Source organism: Rhinatrema bivittatum, chromosome 5 (genome assembly GCF_901001135.1).
Source record: "Rhinatrema bivittatum chromosome 5, aRhiBiv1.1, whole genome shotgun sequence".
Taxonomy (NCBI): Eukaryota; Metazoa; Chordata; class Amphibia; order Gymnophiona; family Rhinatrematidae; genus Rhinatrema; species Rhinatrema bivittatum.
Window position 1 is genome coordinate 52,171,140 of NC_042619.1, and position 16,835 is coordinate 52,187,974.

A 16,835-nucleotide genomic window follows, 5' to 3' on the forward strand; every position below is an offset into this window, starting at 1 on the left:
GCTTGGGTACAGATCAATATTGAGGAACTGCAGGTGGCACATGCGGTTAAGTAGCAGTGTCAGTTAAACTTTCTCTGTCTCCATCTGCTGGCAGGGATGCAAAACCCAGGGGTCTGGACCGATCTGTGGTACTACAGGAACGAAAATTAGCAGATAAGAACCAATTTTCCTATATTGCTTAGACTGACATACAGAAACCTCCATTGGCAAGGTGGCAACTTGTTTTGAGCAGTCACCATAGTTCACATATAAAATCATATTTGTTAATTATGCTCTAAGCCATAAAAAATAAATACCATCTTACTAAAGATTTATTTATTTATTTATTTATTTTTAGCTTTTCTATACCGACGTTCCTGTAAAATATACATATCACATCAGTTTACAATGCAACTTAGACGTTCGCTCAGGGCTTTGAAGGATAGCTAATTATTGATATATAACCATATTATTTCGGAAAGACTGAGGCAATCTCTTGCAGTCTCTGTCTCTCTCTTGTTCTTTCCCTAGTGGTATATTTCAACATTAATAATTAAGCACATTAGGCAATGATTGTTTCCACTTCACTGACAGTAAGAATAAATAACACATTCAGTTCTAACCACAGCATGAGCTTTTAATGTAAATTAGTGACTTTTATGAACAAGCAAGACACGTAATGATCCCCAAATAAGACAGAGACTGAAAGTACGTTTGTGAACTCACCACTTACTTGAGTGTTTGAGCACTGCACGCGTGTTGCAGGAGGGATCTGTGCATGCACACATACAGTAGCCAGGTCCACATGCACTGTTTGGGGGCTCACTTCCCTCAGTGGAGTCTTTAGCGGTTTCTGGTTGGGCCCAGTGGACATCTGTCTTCCCTAGCAGCTGGCCCAAGATTTTGCCAAATGACTTCAATTTGCCGGGCTAAACCACAGAGGCAGTGTAGGAGTTAAGCAGACATGCAGTTACCTTTTATAGAATATTCATTCCTCTTTGTCCTTGCTCCCCAAAATAAAAATGGTAAACATGACAAAGAGATCATGTTTGTTAATCATTGTAGCATTTTTGCCACTGTGTATAGGAAATGAAAGGCTGTAGATTGCTGAGCGTGGTAGAGTGGAGACGGCTGTCCTTTGCAGCATGCTTCAGCAGGAAGATGCACCAGCATTCAGCATTAGGACAATTGGCTGTCACATTTCAGTGGTTTATGTGGATGTATTGTATGCAAGGAGGAAGAGCAATTTACAATTTAAATTCTCTTTTGCCACTTTTTGTTGCTCTTTGCAAGCCTAAAAGACCCTCCTGTGGTGTGGTGTGGCGTAGCAATTCTCACCCTGCCCTGCCCCTCAGCTACCAGCTAGGTTCACACTAGAAGTGTAATCCCTAAATATACATCTCTCTCTTGTTTTTTTTAATGTAATAATTTATGTATGTCTCATTCTCCTGTTTTACATCCTTTTTTTTTTATTCACAATAGATTTCTTCAGATGATTTTCCTAAATTTATGCAATTTAAAGATTGCTGTATTGAACTTTCCCCAGTGATTAGAAATCTTGGAATTAAGCTTGAATCAAATTTATCTTTGAAAGAACAGATGTAGCAGATGACTAGCAGTACTTTCATTAAACTTAAAGCTTTAAGAGGACAGAAACCTTTCTTATCAACTACAGACTTTTGTACAATAATTCAGTCATTAATCAATCATATCTAAGACTGATTATTGTAACGCTTTGTATGCTGGAGTACCAGCATACAGGCTGTCCAGAATGCAGTGGCAAGATTATCAAGTGGCACTCGGTTAAATGATCACATTACACCAGTGCTGCACATGCTGCACCGGTTTATTTATTTATTTATAACTTTTATATACCGACATTCAATTGAATATCACATCGGTTCACATACAATTGGGGAGCAAAAAACTAGAAGGGTGAAAGGAAGGATAAAGTTACAATTAACAGGGAATCATAAGGAACGGGGTGAGAATGAGGAATGGTCGAAGAGACCAAGTGAGCATAATAGCAAGGAAGGAGACAGCAAAATTAAACAACTTTGTTGAGATAGCAACTGTATAACATATTGGTTGCCAATAAGATGCAGGATTCAGTTCAGAACTGCCACCTTGATACATCACGCCCTAATGCGCAATTCTCCAGTCTGCGTAAGTTCAGCCTTAAAACCATACAGACCAGTATGAAATTTAAGATCAGCCCAGCCAGGCTCTTTTGGGAGTCCTTACTGTGTGCCAGGTTGCGCGAACAAATCTACGCCCTCGCGCTGTTTTTAAAATCTGGCCCTATTGTCTTACATGTTTTTTGGTTGAGAAGTTTGTGTTTTAATTGCTGGTTAATTTTGTAGTTATTTTTATTTATGGAACTATTAATTATGAATGCTTTTCATTATCCACCAAGAACTGTGGATTGTACTGGCTACAGAAAGGGTAAAAAAAAAAATCCTTAAGTCACTAACCCAACAAATAACTGATTTTGCCTGGAATTGTCAGATGCAATGCCTGATGCTGTTGTTTTTGAGCTGTTTGTGTCAAACAGATGAGGAACAGTCACCGTGCATGCTGCCAGCCTTAAAAACAAGGCATGCAACACCGTACTCCCATACAGTGCCACTGGCTTATGGAGTCACATAGTAACAAAGTAGATGATTCTAGATAGGAACCAATCAGACCATCCAGTCTGGGGACATATAGCAGAAGTTGGCATTTTGCATTGAAATACATGACTTACCCCCTCATTTATCAAAATGCGCGAAGGTGTTTTCGCATGCGTTAAGGGCTTAACGCATGCAAAAAGGGCTAACGCATGCGATAAGCCCTTAACGCATGCGAAAACGCCTTTAACGCATGCGATAGCACCATATCGTATGGTGCGATGCAAATCCGAAAAAGAGGAGGAGTTAGGGGCAGGAGTGGGCTGGGTTTACCGTTTTGCGAAGCCCTATCGCATGGCTTTAGCACCGATTCTAGCTACAACTTTTTCAGGAGCGTTAAGCCGTGCGATATAGGAGGCCCACCTAGTAACTTGAGGTGAGGTTTAGGTATTAGTTAGTGTAGGAGGGTTAGGGGCCACTTTGACATTCAATGTGAGATGTACGAACAGAACAGTGCTCTCTTGTGAACATTTGATGACCCTCAGAGTGAGGAAACTCAGCCAAAGATGAGATTTGTACAATGCTCTCTCCACCTAGCTTGATGGATTCAGAGTTCCTTTATCCCTTAGCTTGTTTTGTTTTGGTTTTTGGCAGGAGGTTCATTAAATGATTTTGAACCAACTTGCCTTTTGTATTTGCATGGTCTGTGATATTTTTTGGTACTTTCGTTAATTCAATTTTAAATCTTTGTACGGCTGCTTTCTTATTTTTGGTGCATCCTCATTCTCCATATACCTTCCCTTCCTGTGGAACAATCCAAGACTGATACATCCCAGGTGCTGAAACCAATAAGCATAGGCAACAAATGACCCTATCTTTACCAAAAACTAGGTCCTGGAAAACATAGCTGCTCCCTTGTAACTTAATTAAACATTTACAGGGTTATTTTAGAAATCAAATCTCTCCACTGCCTCCCTCCCCAAATGTGTTACTTGTGGGCCTAATGCAATAAATCTTCTTAGAAAGCCATGATTCACAGGTTTCTAAGCTATACTCTTAAGGGTACATTTTCAAAAGATCTAACTACAGAGATCCATGAATGCTTTTATGCCTGTGTAAAACAAGTGGATTTTCAAATACAAGGTGCTGTATTGATGAATGGTTGTGCAACTAAAACTATGCAGACACACTAGCATGTTTGCAGACATTGGCACAAGTTAGGGAAATTACTAGCATGCCTACAATGCATAGACCTTTTTTGTAAATTCAGTGTACATGCATCAGTTCCCAAACATGCCTCCAAGATGTCTCTTTCCAGTGCAGCCAGATGCTCACATGTACTTTCAGGCATCTAAAAATCCACTTACCCAGATATGGCTGACTTAGGTGGACTAACTCTTTTTTTCTGCATAAAAGGCACTGCGGGCCCGATGTACTAAGCATTTTCCCCATAGAGACAAGATAGGAGAAATCCTTTAGTACATCAGGTCCACAAGTCTGAAAATGTGCCTTGTTGTACAAATAAGAACATAAGAAATGCCATACTGGGTCAGACCAAGGGTCCATCAAGCCCATTATCCTGTTTCCAACAGTGGCCATTCCAAATCATTTGTACCTGGCAAGTACCCAAACATTAGATAGATTACAAGCTACTATTGCTTATTAATTACCATAATAGCAGTTTAGGGATTTAACCTCTTGAATTTATCCAAACCTTTTTAAAACCCAGTAACACTAACTGCTGAAACCACATCCCCTGGCAATGAATTCCAGAGTTTAACTATGCACTGAGTGAAAAAGAATTTTCTTTGATTTGTTTTAAATGAGCTACTTGCTAACTTCATTGAGTGCCCCCTGGTCCTGTTATTATCTGAAGGGTCGATACAGTAAGGCCGTGTTAGAAAGAGTGCGGCAGTGCCGGGCGCATCCTCGTTTGCCGCACGCACAGTTCTGATCACATACCGCTCGATATTCTATTTAAATTACTTGCAAATGCAAGCCGCGTCTGCGAAGTGTTAGGGGAAGCGTTAGGCCCGCGCAACCGATTTTACTGTATAGGCACTTAATACAGCGCCTATACAGTATCCTGGGTGCGCTGGTACCTGTCATTTCAAATGACATTTGAAATGACAGGCACCAGGAAGTGGATCCCAACTTTAACCCATGAAAACCTAAAAACCTAAAATCCCCTCCTCCCGAAGCGGCTCGACATGTGCCAACTTACCTTTTGTTGTTTTTCAGCCCTTTCAGCCTTCTCTGCCGTCCTCTGGAGGGGGGGCAGCCGGCGGCGAAAGCGGCTTGCAGCGGTGTGTCCCCCCCTCCCCGGTCCCAGTTCTCCTGGCTCTCGATGATGTTCTAGTAGGTACTCCAGCTTGACTTCTGGCTGACAGCTACCCCCTCCTCCCCCCCCCAAGACTGCTGAGTTACGGCCTTGAAACCGAAGCGAAGCGTACTTTCCTCGGCTTGAGCGCCGTCACGCCCGCCCGTCCCTGTGCTTTCATTGGCATGAGCGCCCAAATTGACGGGCTCTCATGCCAATGAAAGCACAGGGATGGCCGTGACGTGACAGACTGCGGGTTCCTTCCGTAGCCCAGGCCGGTGCCAGCCAAAGAAAGGAGACCACGGCCCACAACTGGACCCCAGATAGGCGGCGGCTGGAAATAAAAGGAGACAGCGGGCTGCCTCCAGCGCTCACGTCACCAGCGGCCAAGAAATTAAAAGAAGAGCACGGGTGCAGCCAAGGGGAAAAAAAAAAGACATCACGCCCGCCCGTCCCTGTGCTTTCATTGGCTTGAGCGCCCAAATTGACGGGCGCTCATGCCAATGAAAGCACAGGGATGGCCGTGACGTGACAGACTGCGGGTTCCTTCCGTAGCCCAGGCCGGTGCCAGCCAAAGAAAGGAGACCACGGCCCACAACTGGACCCCAGATAGGCGGCGGCTGGAAATAAAAGGAGACAGCGGGCTGCCTCCAGCGCTCACGTCACCAGCGGCCAAGAAATTAAAAGAAGAGCACGGGTGCAGCCAAGGGGAAAAAAAAAAAGACATCACGCCCGCCCGTCCCTGTGCTTTCATTGGCTTGAGCGCCCAAATTGACGGGCGCTCATGCCAATGAAAGCACAGGGACGGGCGGGCGTGACATCACGCCTGCCCGTCCCTGTGCTTTCATTGGCTTGAGCGTCCAAATTGACGGGCGCTCAATCCAATGAAAGCACAGGGACGGGCGGGCGTGACGTCACGGCCGTCCCTGTGCTTTCATTGGCATGAGCGCCCGTCTATTTGGGCGCTCATGCCAATGAGGGAGGGGGGTAGCTGTGAGCCAGAAGTCAAGCTGGAGTACCTGCGGGAACATCGTCGAAAGCCAGGAGAACTGGGACCTGCGCGCGGGGGGGGACCGCTGCAAGCTGCTTTCGCCGTCCCTGTGCTTTCATTGGCTTGAGCGCCCGTCAATTTGAGCGCCCGTCAATTTGGACGCTCAAGCCCTTGAAAGTTCGCTTCGCTTCCAAGGCCGTAACTCAGCAGTCTTATTTTGGGGGGTAGCTGTCAGCCAGAAGTCGAGCTGGAGTACCTGCGGGAACATCATCGAGAGCCAGGAGAACCGGGACCTGCGTGGGGGGGGGGGGGGGGGGGCGCGCCGCTGGCTGCCCCTCTGGAGGACGGCAGAGAAGGTTGAAGGGGCTGAAAGCAACAAAAAGTAAGTTGATAACATGTCGAGTGGCTTCGGGAGGAGGGGATTTTAGGTTTTTAGGTTTCTTTTTGTGGGAAAGTTTGCTGTCTACCCTTACCCCTTGCCTCTAACGCAGGGGTAAGGGTAGGTGGTAAATGAGCAGGTTAAACGTGCGGCAAAACGGCAGGGTAAAATAGCGATAGTCGGGGCGCGCGTTACTGTATGGGAGGGAATAGCTAATTCGATGGTTTACATCTCATATACATGCCGCATGCGGAAGGGGTTACCCGGTGATTTAAAGAGGCGGTGAGGATGGGTTAAAGGGGATAGTGTATTGCAGGAAGGGCTAACGCGGCCGGAAAGTGAGTAGAAAGCGAGTTAGGAGCGGGGTAACCGCGGCCGCACTTTACTGTAGCGGGCTGTGAGAGAGTAAATAACTGATTTACATTAACTTGTTCAAGTCCTTTCATGATTTTGTAGATTTCTATCATATCCCCCCTCAGTTGTCTCTTCTCTAAACAGCAATGTGGCATCTACCAATTTTTAAATGGTCTCCTTAATGTAGTCAGAATTTTCTTTCTAAAAGATATAAGTTCCTGAACACACAAAACTTTAAAAAAAGATCTTTTTTTACTCGTTCATTGACCAATATTTAGATCTATCCCTTGAATTGTCATCAAAGTTACACATTAACCACCGTGTACTCACACCTTTGTGCAAATCACCAGCAAACGTTTTGGCACCAAACTGATCCGTATGGAGTACTCCTAAAGAGAACATCCAAAGACAATATCATAACTATTTTTAAAACCAAAAGCATGTTGAATAAAAAGGAACATGTTGGAGCAAGTAACCTCAACATTACTATCAAATCGTATATCTCCTAAAATTAACCCCAGAAGAGTGACACCAAATACATCACCATGGTAACCAGGAAGTGCTTCCTGTGATGCTTGCAATCCCTGTATATAAAACAATCATTCCTCTGCTTGGCAGGACAGTTGTACTGCTTTTTTTTATTATCGAACGAATGCTACAGTTTGCATTCAGTAGGATGTACAATTTCTATTTGCCAAAGAAGGGTTTTCAAAACCTCAGAGACCTTACTGCATGTTTGTTTTCAGGATACCCACAAATGAATATGCATGAAATAAATTTGCATATTTTGTGTCTCCAGTGTATGCAGATTTATCTCATGTATATTCATAATGCATATCCTGAAAATCCATCCAGCTGTGGAGGCCCCAGGACGGGTTTGTGAAGCCCTTTTCTGGAGCATTCTACCAGTAGACATAGGCTCTGCTTTCTAGGATAAAAGGAGACGATCTTGATTGTCAGGCTTGTTAGGTGGATAGATACTTATTTATGATGAGCAATAGTAATAACAGTCTTGTGCCTTTTTTTGAAGACTGTCACACTCTTCCCTATTGGTGCATATCCTTCCTTTTAGGCAGCTTTGAAGTGTCGTGCAGAACAACCGATCACTTCACTGGAGGCATGAAACAAGTTTACACAGTGAAGGGCTGTGGAGGCGCTGCTGCCCCTGAGCCGCAGCAGTACAGCACAGTGAGAACTTATTTCATTGCGGCGAAAGAGGTGGAATGGGATTATTCTCCTCAAAGGCGCTGGGAACTGGAGAAGCACAATGTCACAGAACAGGAAAGGTACTGTATGGTTCTAGGAGGATACCAGTCTAAAGTATAGGTATTCAGGGGGAGATTGCAGCTGCATGAATTGTATTCCAGTGGGGGCCTGATTTTCAGAAGCATTTACATGTGTAAAACTGGGATTCTCATGTGTAAATGCATTTTACCCGTGTAACAGGCCGCTTCAGTAAAAGTCGCTTCAGTAAAAATCATGCGCACAGGCCACTTTCCTGTGCGCATGATTCAGTATTTAAATGAGGGCCCGTGGGAAAAGAGGCGCTAGGGACACTAGCGCGTCCCTAGCGCCTCTTTGTTGACAGGAGCGGCGGCTGTCAGCGGGTTTGAGAGCCGACGCTCAATTTTCCCGGCATTGGTTCTCAAACCCGCTGACAGCCACGGGTTTGGAAACCGGACGCCGGCAAAACTGAGCGTCCAGTTTTCAAGCCGCGGGCCGATTTAAAATTTTTTTTTTAATTTTTTTTAAATTATTTTTTACTTTGGGACCTCCGACAATATCACCATGATATTAAGTCGGAGGGTGCCGGCAGAAATTAACACCTACCTTTGGGTAGGCGCTAATTTCTGAAAGTAAAATGTGCGGCTTGGCTGCACATTTTACTTAGTGAATCGCGCGGGAATAACTAATAGGGCCATCAACATGCATTTGCATGTTGCGGGCGCTATTAGTTTCGGGGGGGGGGGGGGGGGTTGGACGCGCGTTTTCGACTCGCTATTGCCCCTTACTGAATAAGGGGTAAAACTAGCGCATTGAAAACGCACGTATAAACGCGGGTTAACAGTGCGCTCCGCCGGAGTGCACTGTACTGTATCGGCCTGTAAGTGGGCTTTTGTAAATTGCTACAGTATATGTTATTGAATTGTCCATAAGATTTGCATGCATAAATGACTTTTGAAAATTGCTACAATAGTATGCTACATTTGCGCGCATAACTCCTTTGAAAATTCACCTGTATGTGTCTAAGGACACATTATGATTCCTAATCCTTCTGGGTTCATTTTTCCAAAAGGGAGTAACAACAGAAGCTGTAGAATTCTGTGCAAGAGGCCTCAGTAGGTGCCAGACATTATCCCAGCAGTGGGAACTGTAATTTTTTCACAAGTATTCATGAGTAGAACCAGGATATTAATCTATCCACAGAGTTATAGGGATGGGCAAAAATGACTGCAGTTGTAAATGATTTTATTTATTTATTCATTTATTTAACATTTTTATATACCGACATTTGTTAGGAACATCACATCGGTTTCCATAGAACTAGTAATGCAGCGTAACAGAGCTTTACAATGATTAGTAAAGGGATGGTCATTAGTTTAAGACACTATGCCCTTTTCCTACCCTTCCGCTCAAAGGGGAACTATTGGCAGTGGATGAGAGATGGAAAATATAAGTTCTCTGGGAAGACAGAAGAAGCACATCCATGGTGGGGAAATCTATCACAAGGAGGAACTCAAGCTTAGATGACCTGTTGGAAGAGAGAGGGGCACTGTAAAAATATGTTGCTGGTGATGCTTTGTCTTTGTTTAAAGTCCAGGACATATTTTTGTGAGTAAGAGTGAAGACCGAATAGGCTCAAAGTACAAAAAGGTGCTTTACAGAGAATACCACAATGGAGACTTTGCAAAGGCTAAAGCAAGAACACCAGAAGAGGAGCACTTGGGAATATTAGGTAAATGTTCACCCAGAAGTTGTGCAGGCAAAAGTAATTTAGGTCTGCAAATAGCACAACGTGCACCTTGATCCTGTTTTAATCTGATGGGAGATGAGGATTAGCCAGTTTGCTTACAGGTAAAAAATATTTCCTGATGCACTAAACCAGCCATCCCCCCTGTCCCATGAGTACCTATCACAGAATGGGCCCACACGCTGTTCTTTTAAAATCAAGCTTGGGGGCATGCAGCTATTTAAAATGTAATTTTTGGTTGCATTTGCACCTACCTGTTACCTTTGTGAAATAGAGAACAGTTATGGTTCCCCCCCCGAGAGGAACACCTGCCAGAGCAGAGCTCCAACTGCTATGGTAGATAATTGATCAAGTCTTGAACCTGGAAACTCAGTGTTGCATACTTACAAGCAGTGATAAAGGATTGATCCTTCAGTGTTACTGCCTCTGCTGCCCATGGCTTCTGCCTGGGACCCCCCCTGTCAGTCCTCCTGGCCTGGCTGCTACGAGTTCCAAAGGGACTTCTCAAGATCTGGCCGCATTCTCTCCTCGTAGCTTTCTGGGTTTTCTAGCAAAGATAAGGACTGCCTGCCGGAATTCACCTAACCTTCTGAGGCTAAGAGGAATGGGTGGGGTGGCAGTGAGGGTCCATACTGGAAAGAGAGAACTACACAGGGCCGTGAAGGTCTGCCAGGCTACTAGACAGCAGAGACACAGTCTGCACAGGGAAAAGGTCTCCATGCCAGCTGGAAAACGTTATTCAGGTAACACGCTGCTTAAAGCATGGTGCCCCCAGCACTTTAAACAGTCTCTCTAATAGTTCAATCAAAAGATAATTAAGGCTATGCCCCTTTACTTGGGTTTCAGAAGGCCCCTGCCCCTGTAGTGCAGAGGTCGAGGTCCCCCAGCTGCATTATGCAGGTTAAGTCCTCTGGACAGCAGCGATGGAAGAGGCCCCCCCCCCCCGGCTATTTACCTCTGCAGGTCTCAGGCTGCGGCAGTAAAAGCAAGAATTAGCCCAGCAGCCCAAACTCTCCCTTTGAGCAAGCAAATCTGGGAACAAACCACATTCCTTTTTGTGGAACAGCAAATAAACCCCTCTCTCCCTTTCAGGGCTCAGGAATGGAGCCAACAAAATCCCCCCCCCCTCCTGTTGGGCCTTTCCCCCCCTCTTCTGACTAACCTGCTCCTCTTACTTGATTTTCCAAGTCCAGCCACAGTTTGGGTGGGCATCAGTTCTGCCCCAGAGCCCCCCCCCCCCCCCCCCCGCCTTCAGGATCCCTTAGTGGTTAAGCTAAAACAGCACCAAAGAATTTTTGCAGCTATGAAACCTGACTACTATTCATGTACCATAGAGGAGAGGCAGGATAGGGGAGACATAGCAGAGGCATTTAAATTCCTCCAATGAATCAATGCACAGGAGGTGGGCCTCTTTTAATGGAAAGGAGGCTCTGAAACCAGGGATCCTAGGATGAGGACAAAAGAGGGTAGGCTCAGAAGTAATCTAAGGAAATATCTCTTTACAGAGAGGGTGGTGTATACATGGAACAGCCTCCTTGTGGAGGTGGTGTAGACCAGGACAGTATCTGAATTCAGGAAAGCATGGGGCAAGCACAAGGGGGGGTTTTGAGGGAGTGGTGGGGATTTGTAGAGCCGAGCAGTTGGTGTGGATGGGCAGACTGGATGGGCCATATGGGTCCGTTTCTGCTGTCACGTTTCTACGTGTTTATTTCAGGACCAACTATTCGAGCAGAGGTCGGAGAGATCATCTCAGTGGTATTTAAAAATAACGCCCGTCGCCCTTATTCGATACATGCACAAGGTGTCCAGGAAGTAAATGCTGGAAAGGAAAAGAAAACTCTAGTAACGGAGCCGGGTAAGTAAGATCCCCGTCGCAGATTAAGTTCCAAAATGTGAGACAAGGTTTATTCATAAACAGTAGTGTGGTGGTTATGTTTTGGGTGTTTTTTTGTTAACTGATCTTTATTTTTGTGCATACATGAACAGGAAAGCAGTTATTAAACTTTCAGGTAGCTATGGATCCTTTTCATAGGTTTTGTTGCCACATCACATAAGAAACGAGCAGTTTAGGAATTTTAAAACAAGGAATGTAGACTGGCATCAGAGGCTGGCAAAATAATAATAATTAGGTTTCCTGGAAAAAGACTGTTTTCGAGTTGTTTGTTTTTTTAAACATATTAGACACGGATGCTGCATAATAGCATTATTATATTATCTTTGCTAGCTGGGGATAAATCCAAAGATCTTTATTAACTGTGTAGGACCAACTTCAGGGGACTTTTCCTGGCTCTCCAGGAAAATGGTCCCCAGCTAAAAAGCGTACCTTTCCTTACTGAAGCATATAAAAAGGGGAAAAAAACCTATGGAATTCATCGCAGGTAAGGGAGGACCCAGTTTCCCCCACATCTGTTTCGTTCACAAGCCATCAGCTACCAAAAAAATGATATAGGGATCAGAATTAACCCTGGAGGCATTTACCAGAAGACTCTTGTGGGAAAACTACTTCAGGCACCACTCCCTAGCCTCCCCCATCCTCACCGGTCCCTGTGAAGTTTTGCCACCTGTGGTTTGTACATAAAATAAGCCCACTTGTACTACTGTGAATTATTTAAAAATAGTTTTAAATGAAATATTTTGGGGGTGCTTTCTTACCACCTCTGCCTCCCCCCCCCCCTCCCCACTCCATGCCTTTCCTTAAAAAAGGCAACGATGGACCCGGTTAGGAACAACAGACATTGTACGTGATTGAACGTATGCAGCTGTTTTAAGTTGGTGGGGAGCTACAAAACTTGCAACCTTGAAAAATAAGTTACAAATAAAAAAAAAATGAATTCTATGCAGAGAACACTGCTATTTGCTGAGTTTGTTTTGCATAGCTGCCATAAAGTTTCCAAATCTCTTCTGGATAAACAGTGCCAGCCTCCAGACTGGGACACACCTGACAGATAAAGCTCACATGCGTGACACACTAAACACATGACCATCACGGGGCTGAATGTAAACATACACTCTGCATCCACAGGAATTCCCCGACCCCCAACAATGGGTGAAGAGCAGAACTAGAATATTTTCCCCTACAACTCACCATATAAAAAAGATATTCTGATTCTGGTATCAGCTCAATAACAGCAACCCAAACTCACTCTACTACCAGGCGCATTATAAAATACAAAACCTGCAAATCTCTCTCAGCACATGTGTAGCAAACCTGCCATACCATAGCAGCATTAACTCCAAAGACTTAAACAGCATTAGCCCTATATATGAAAAGTCAGCATCAATGCATGTCCTATTGAGAAAACACAACAAATAAGACTGATACAGATCCCTACATGCTAGTAAAATACCTCACCTCTTTCACACACACAGAACCAAACTTCAAATATTATTATTGACTTCATTAATTGCAATATGTTACAGGTGTAAATCAAAGCGATGTACAGAAAAAAAATTGAAAACATCTTATATTAAATTTAAAGACAGATAACAATATAAAATAGCCATAAGTGGTAGAAAAAATAACAGCATAAAATATAAAATAACATAGTATAAACATAAAAAAGCATAATATAAAACAATACAGCATAAAATAACATAAAACAGTACAATAAAATTATGATACACAGAGGTCATTTACAAAATTATCGAATCAAAGGCTTTCACAAAGTATTTTTAAATTTGAGATAGTCTTTCTGTACTCGAGTAATCAGAGGTAAAGAGTTCCACAGGCTGGGGGCAAGCTAAGAGAAACTGGTTTCTCTAGTGAATTCTAGTCTGATGTCTCTTGAGGAAGGTAAAACAAGCAATTCTTAAAGTGTGGAGCAGAGTATGCGAAATGGCTGATGTGGTGTGATTAAAGCTAGCGAGATAAGGTGGAAGGCCAGACCACAAGACTAAAAGTTAAACACATTCTTTTAAATTGAATTAATAATGAGAATAAATTACATATTAAAAGACCACAAATTACAAATGTGGAGACAAAAATTGAAATGGAAACTCCAAAAAGCCACTCTGCATGCAATGCAAAACTGGAGAACTAGAAACAGAAATACATTTCTTCCAACACTAAGCAAAATAAAAAGATAGAAGAAATGCACATTCCCAAAACTGACAAATAGCTCTTGCACCCCATCATTCCCCTTCCATGCCCCCATTATCTTTCACGTCTCCCAATGCTTCTTTTCAATCATCCCCTCACACTCACATCCCTGCCCAGCATTCCTGACCCTCCCGCATCCTCTTCCCTTGCTCCTTTTCTCCCTTGCTCAAGTCTCCCTGCCCCTTTCCTCCCCTCTTCCCCACCGTACCCAGCTACTCTGTCCCCTTCTTTCCCACCCCTTCCTGCTCAGCAGCTCCCACACTCCCAACTTCTTGCCCAGCATTCCCAATCTCCTTTCCACCCCCCCCCCCCCCCAAAGGATAAAAAGAGCATCAGCTGCATCATTTCCAGGCCGCAGCAGGGGAAAAGAAAGCCCAGAAGAGCAGGAGTTGGCAATGTCTCACTCTGATCTGGGTGAAGGAGGAAACAGCCTCCCAGTTGGGCCAGAAAGAGAAGGGAGCGAGAGTAGCCTCGCTGTTAGGCCTGATAAAGCAGAAGTCAAGTGACTCTCAGCCGGGTTGATGAGAAGAGAGCATCCCCCTGCTGACCCTGTAACAAAACCAATGTGTGCCGACACACCTGCTGAGTGTCTGTATCACTGTAAGGCAGGACTCCCCAAACCGTGGGTCAGGACCCCAAATAAGGTCACAAAACTTTCAGTCGGGGTCACAAATACCTCAAAGGGCAGCCATCTTGAGGACTGTGAACCAATACATACTCACAGGCCTTGCAGTGGCTCTGTCATTGCATGAGCATCTTTGGTAACAGGAAGCCATGCACAAAGCAGCATTAGGGCTGCTGCAGGGCCCAGGAACTTGCACTGGCCCATAGGCTCCATGCTGACTGCCATTGTCGGGCTTGGAGATCAGCACAAAGGGAGAGCTGATTGTTCATGGGTCAGTGAACATTGCCATTGCTCCTCTCTTCTCACCCACCACTGAACCTACACAAGAGAAAAATGTTTCCCCCGTCATCAACCTGCCTTCTCTTCCCACCAGTTGTCATCCTCCTTTGGCCCAGGGCCCAAAGGAAGAACACTGACCTTGGCCAGAAGGATGTTTGGAGGGGGTGCTACTTGAAGGGAGAGGTGAGATACAGAAGGGGTTTGAGGTAGAGCAGATTGGCTGTGGAGAGTGAGAAATGGAGGATGTAAGAGGGAGTTGGGGGAAAATGAAAAAAGGGTTAGAGGAGAGGAAGTGAGGCTGTGAGATGAGAGACGGGATGAGTGAAGAAGGGATATGGGGTAAGAGGGAGGGAATGGCGAGATAAGTTGGGGGTTATAAGAAGGGCTTAGGATCAGCTATACAAACCATCAAGACAGCTGCGATCTCTGGCTAAAAATCTATTAGACATTCCAACAATAAAAATTGCCAGACTTGACATAACTAGGAAACCGGCATTCTCTGTCATAGAAACATAAAAATGATGGCAGAAAAGGACCTACGGTCCATCCAGTCTGCCCAGCAAGTTTATGGTAGTTTCTGTTGAGCCATACAAGTCCCCCATTCTTATCAGTTTCCCAGGCCATCAAAGTCAGGATCCTTGTTGGTTGCTGTTAGAGTCCAAATTCCCTGTTATCTTCTGCTGTAGAAGCAGAGAGTTCTGTTGGAGTTGCATCAAGAGTTTCAGGCTTATTGGTTAAGGGTCGTAACAATTACATCAGCAAGTTACCCTATGTTTACTTTTCCCAGACCACAAAATTCAGCGTCTTAGTTATTTGCTGTCTATATTTAATTCCCTTTTCCTCCTTTCTCCCTGCCATTGAAGCAGAGAGCAATGATGATGTTGTGGTTTATTTGTTAAGGGTAGTAACCGTCACACCAGCAAGTTACCCCCATGCACTCATTTCTTCATTTCTGTCCTCTAGCCTTTAGGGATGCACTGTGTTTATCCCATGCCCCTTTGAAATCTTTCACTGTTTTTGTCTTCACCACCTCCTTTGGGAGGGCATTCCAGACATCTACCACCCTCTCCGTGAAGAAATATTTCCTGACATTAGTTCTGGGTCGTCCTCCCTGGAGTTTCATTTTGTGACCCCTAGTTCTACTGATTTCTTTCCAACGGAAAAGGTTTGTCGATTGTGCATCATTAAAACTTTTCAGGTATCTGTAGGTCTGTATCATATCTCCCCTGCATCTCCTCTCCTACAGGTATAAATATTTAGGTCCTTCAACCTCTCCTCATAAGTTGTTTGATGGAGACCCCCCCACCATTTTGGTCGCCCTTCTCTGGACCTCCTCTATCTTGTCTCTGTCCCTTTTGAGATACAGTCTCCAGAACTGAACACAGTACTCCAGGTGAGGCCTCACCAAGGACCTGTACAAGGGGATTATCACGTCCTTTATTTTTCTTTTACTAGTTATTCCTCTCTCTATACAGCCCAGCTGTTACGCCCGTCGGTCGCAGATGGCTGTGACCACTAATGCTCACTTCTTTTTATGCAGCCCTAACATCATTGGGGATAGTGGCGGCCTCCGCCAGCTACCGCCAACCTCCTTGGCGTTTCCGGGACAGCGTGGGCGTTGCCGACCGCCATCTTGCTCATGGGATCACTTAGGCACACACGCGCTCGCACAGGCCAGTATTAAGCACGTCATGGTGGGAACCTCGGGGGCGTCCCCTCCAGATGACGTCTACACTCTGCTGTACTTAAGCTGCCTGGCCCTGCTTATCAACGAATTAGCAAGGAGTTCCCTCATTGCTGAATCTGCTTCTCTCGTATGGACTTCCTGTTCCAGTTCCTGCACTTTGGCGTGAGACGCTCTGGGTACCTGCTCCTTGGGGGCCCTTCCTCGTCTCTGGCTATCCACTCCTTGGAGGGCCTTCTGCCTTGGACTGCGGTCTGTTTCCGTGCCCTTGGACCTGTCCGGGAACTATCACTCTGTGAGTACCTTGACTTCACGGACTACTACTGAACCAGCTTTATTGTGAGATCCTCTCCGTTGTTCTCCGTACCTCGGGCCACTACCGTGCCAGCACTAGTGAGGAGCCACCTTGGTGTACCCTGCACTGCAGGCCATTGCCACATCATTGCTACGGAAACCTCTCTGGTGTTCCCTGGGTCTCGGGCCAATACCGTGCCTGCTCTTGTGAGGAACCGCTTTGGTGTACCCTGCGCCGCAGGTCATTGCCA

At 45.0% G+C, this 16,835-nt stretch overlaps 1 protein-coding gene across 3 annotated transcripts in view; it reads left to right on the forward strand.

The window, feature by feature from the left end:
- HEPHL1 (hephaestin like 1) overlaps positions 1-16,835 on the forward strand; it is a 181,602-nt gene that overhangs the window by 108,056 nt on the left and 56,711 nt on the right. For all 3 annotated transcript variants that reach the window (XM_029602335.1, XM_029602336.1, XM_029602337.1), the window contains exons 12-14: positions 7,705-7,918; positions 9,449-9,588; positions 11,318-11,458. In XM_029602335.1, the coding sequence (XP_029458195.1) occupies positions 7,705-7,918; positions 9,449-9,588; positions 11,318-11,458 (495 nt within the window). The remainder of the gene's footprint in view (positions 1-7,704; positions 7,919-9,448; positions 9,589-11,317; positions 11,459-16,835) is intronic.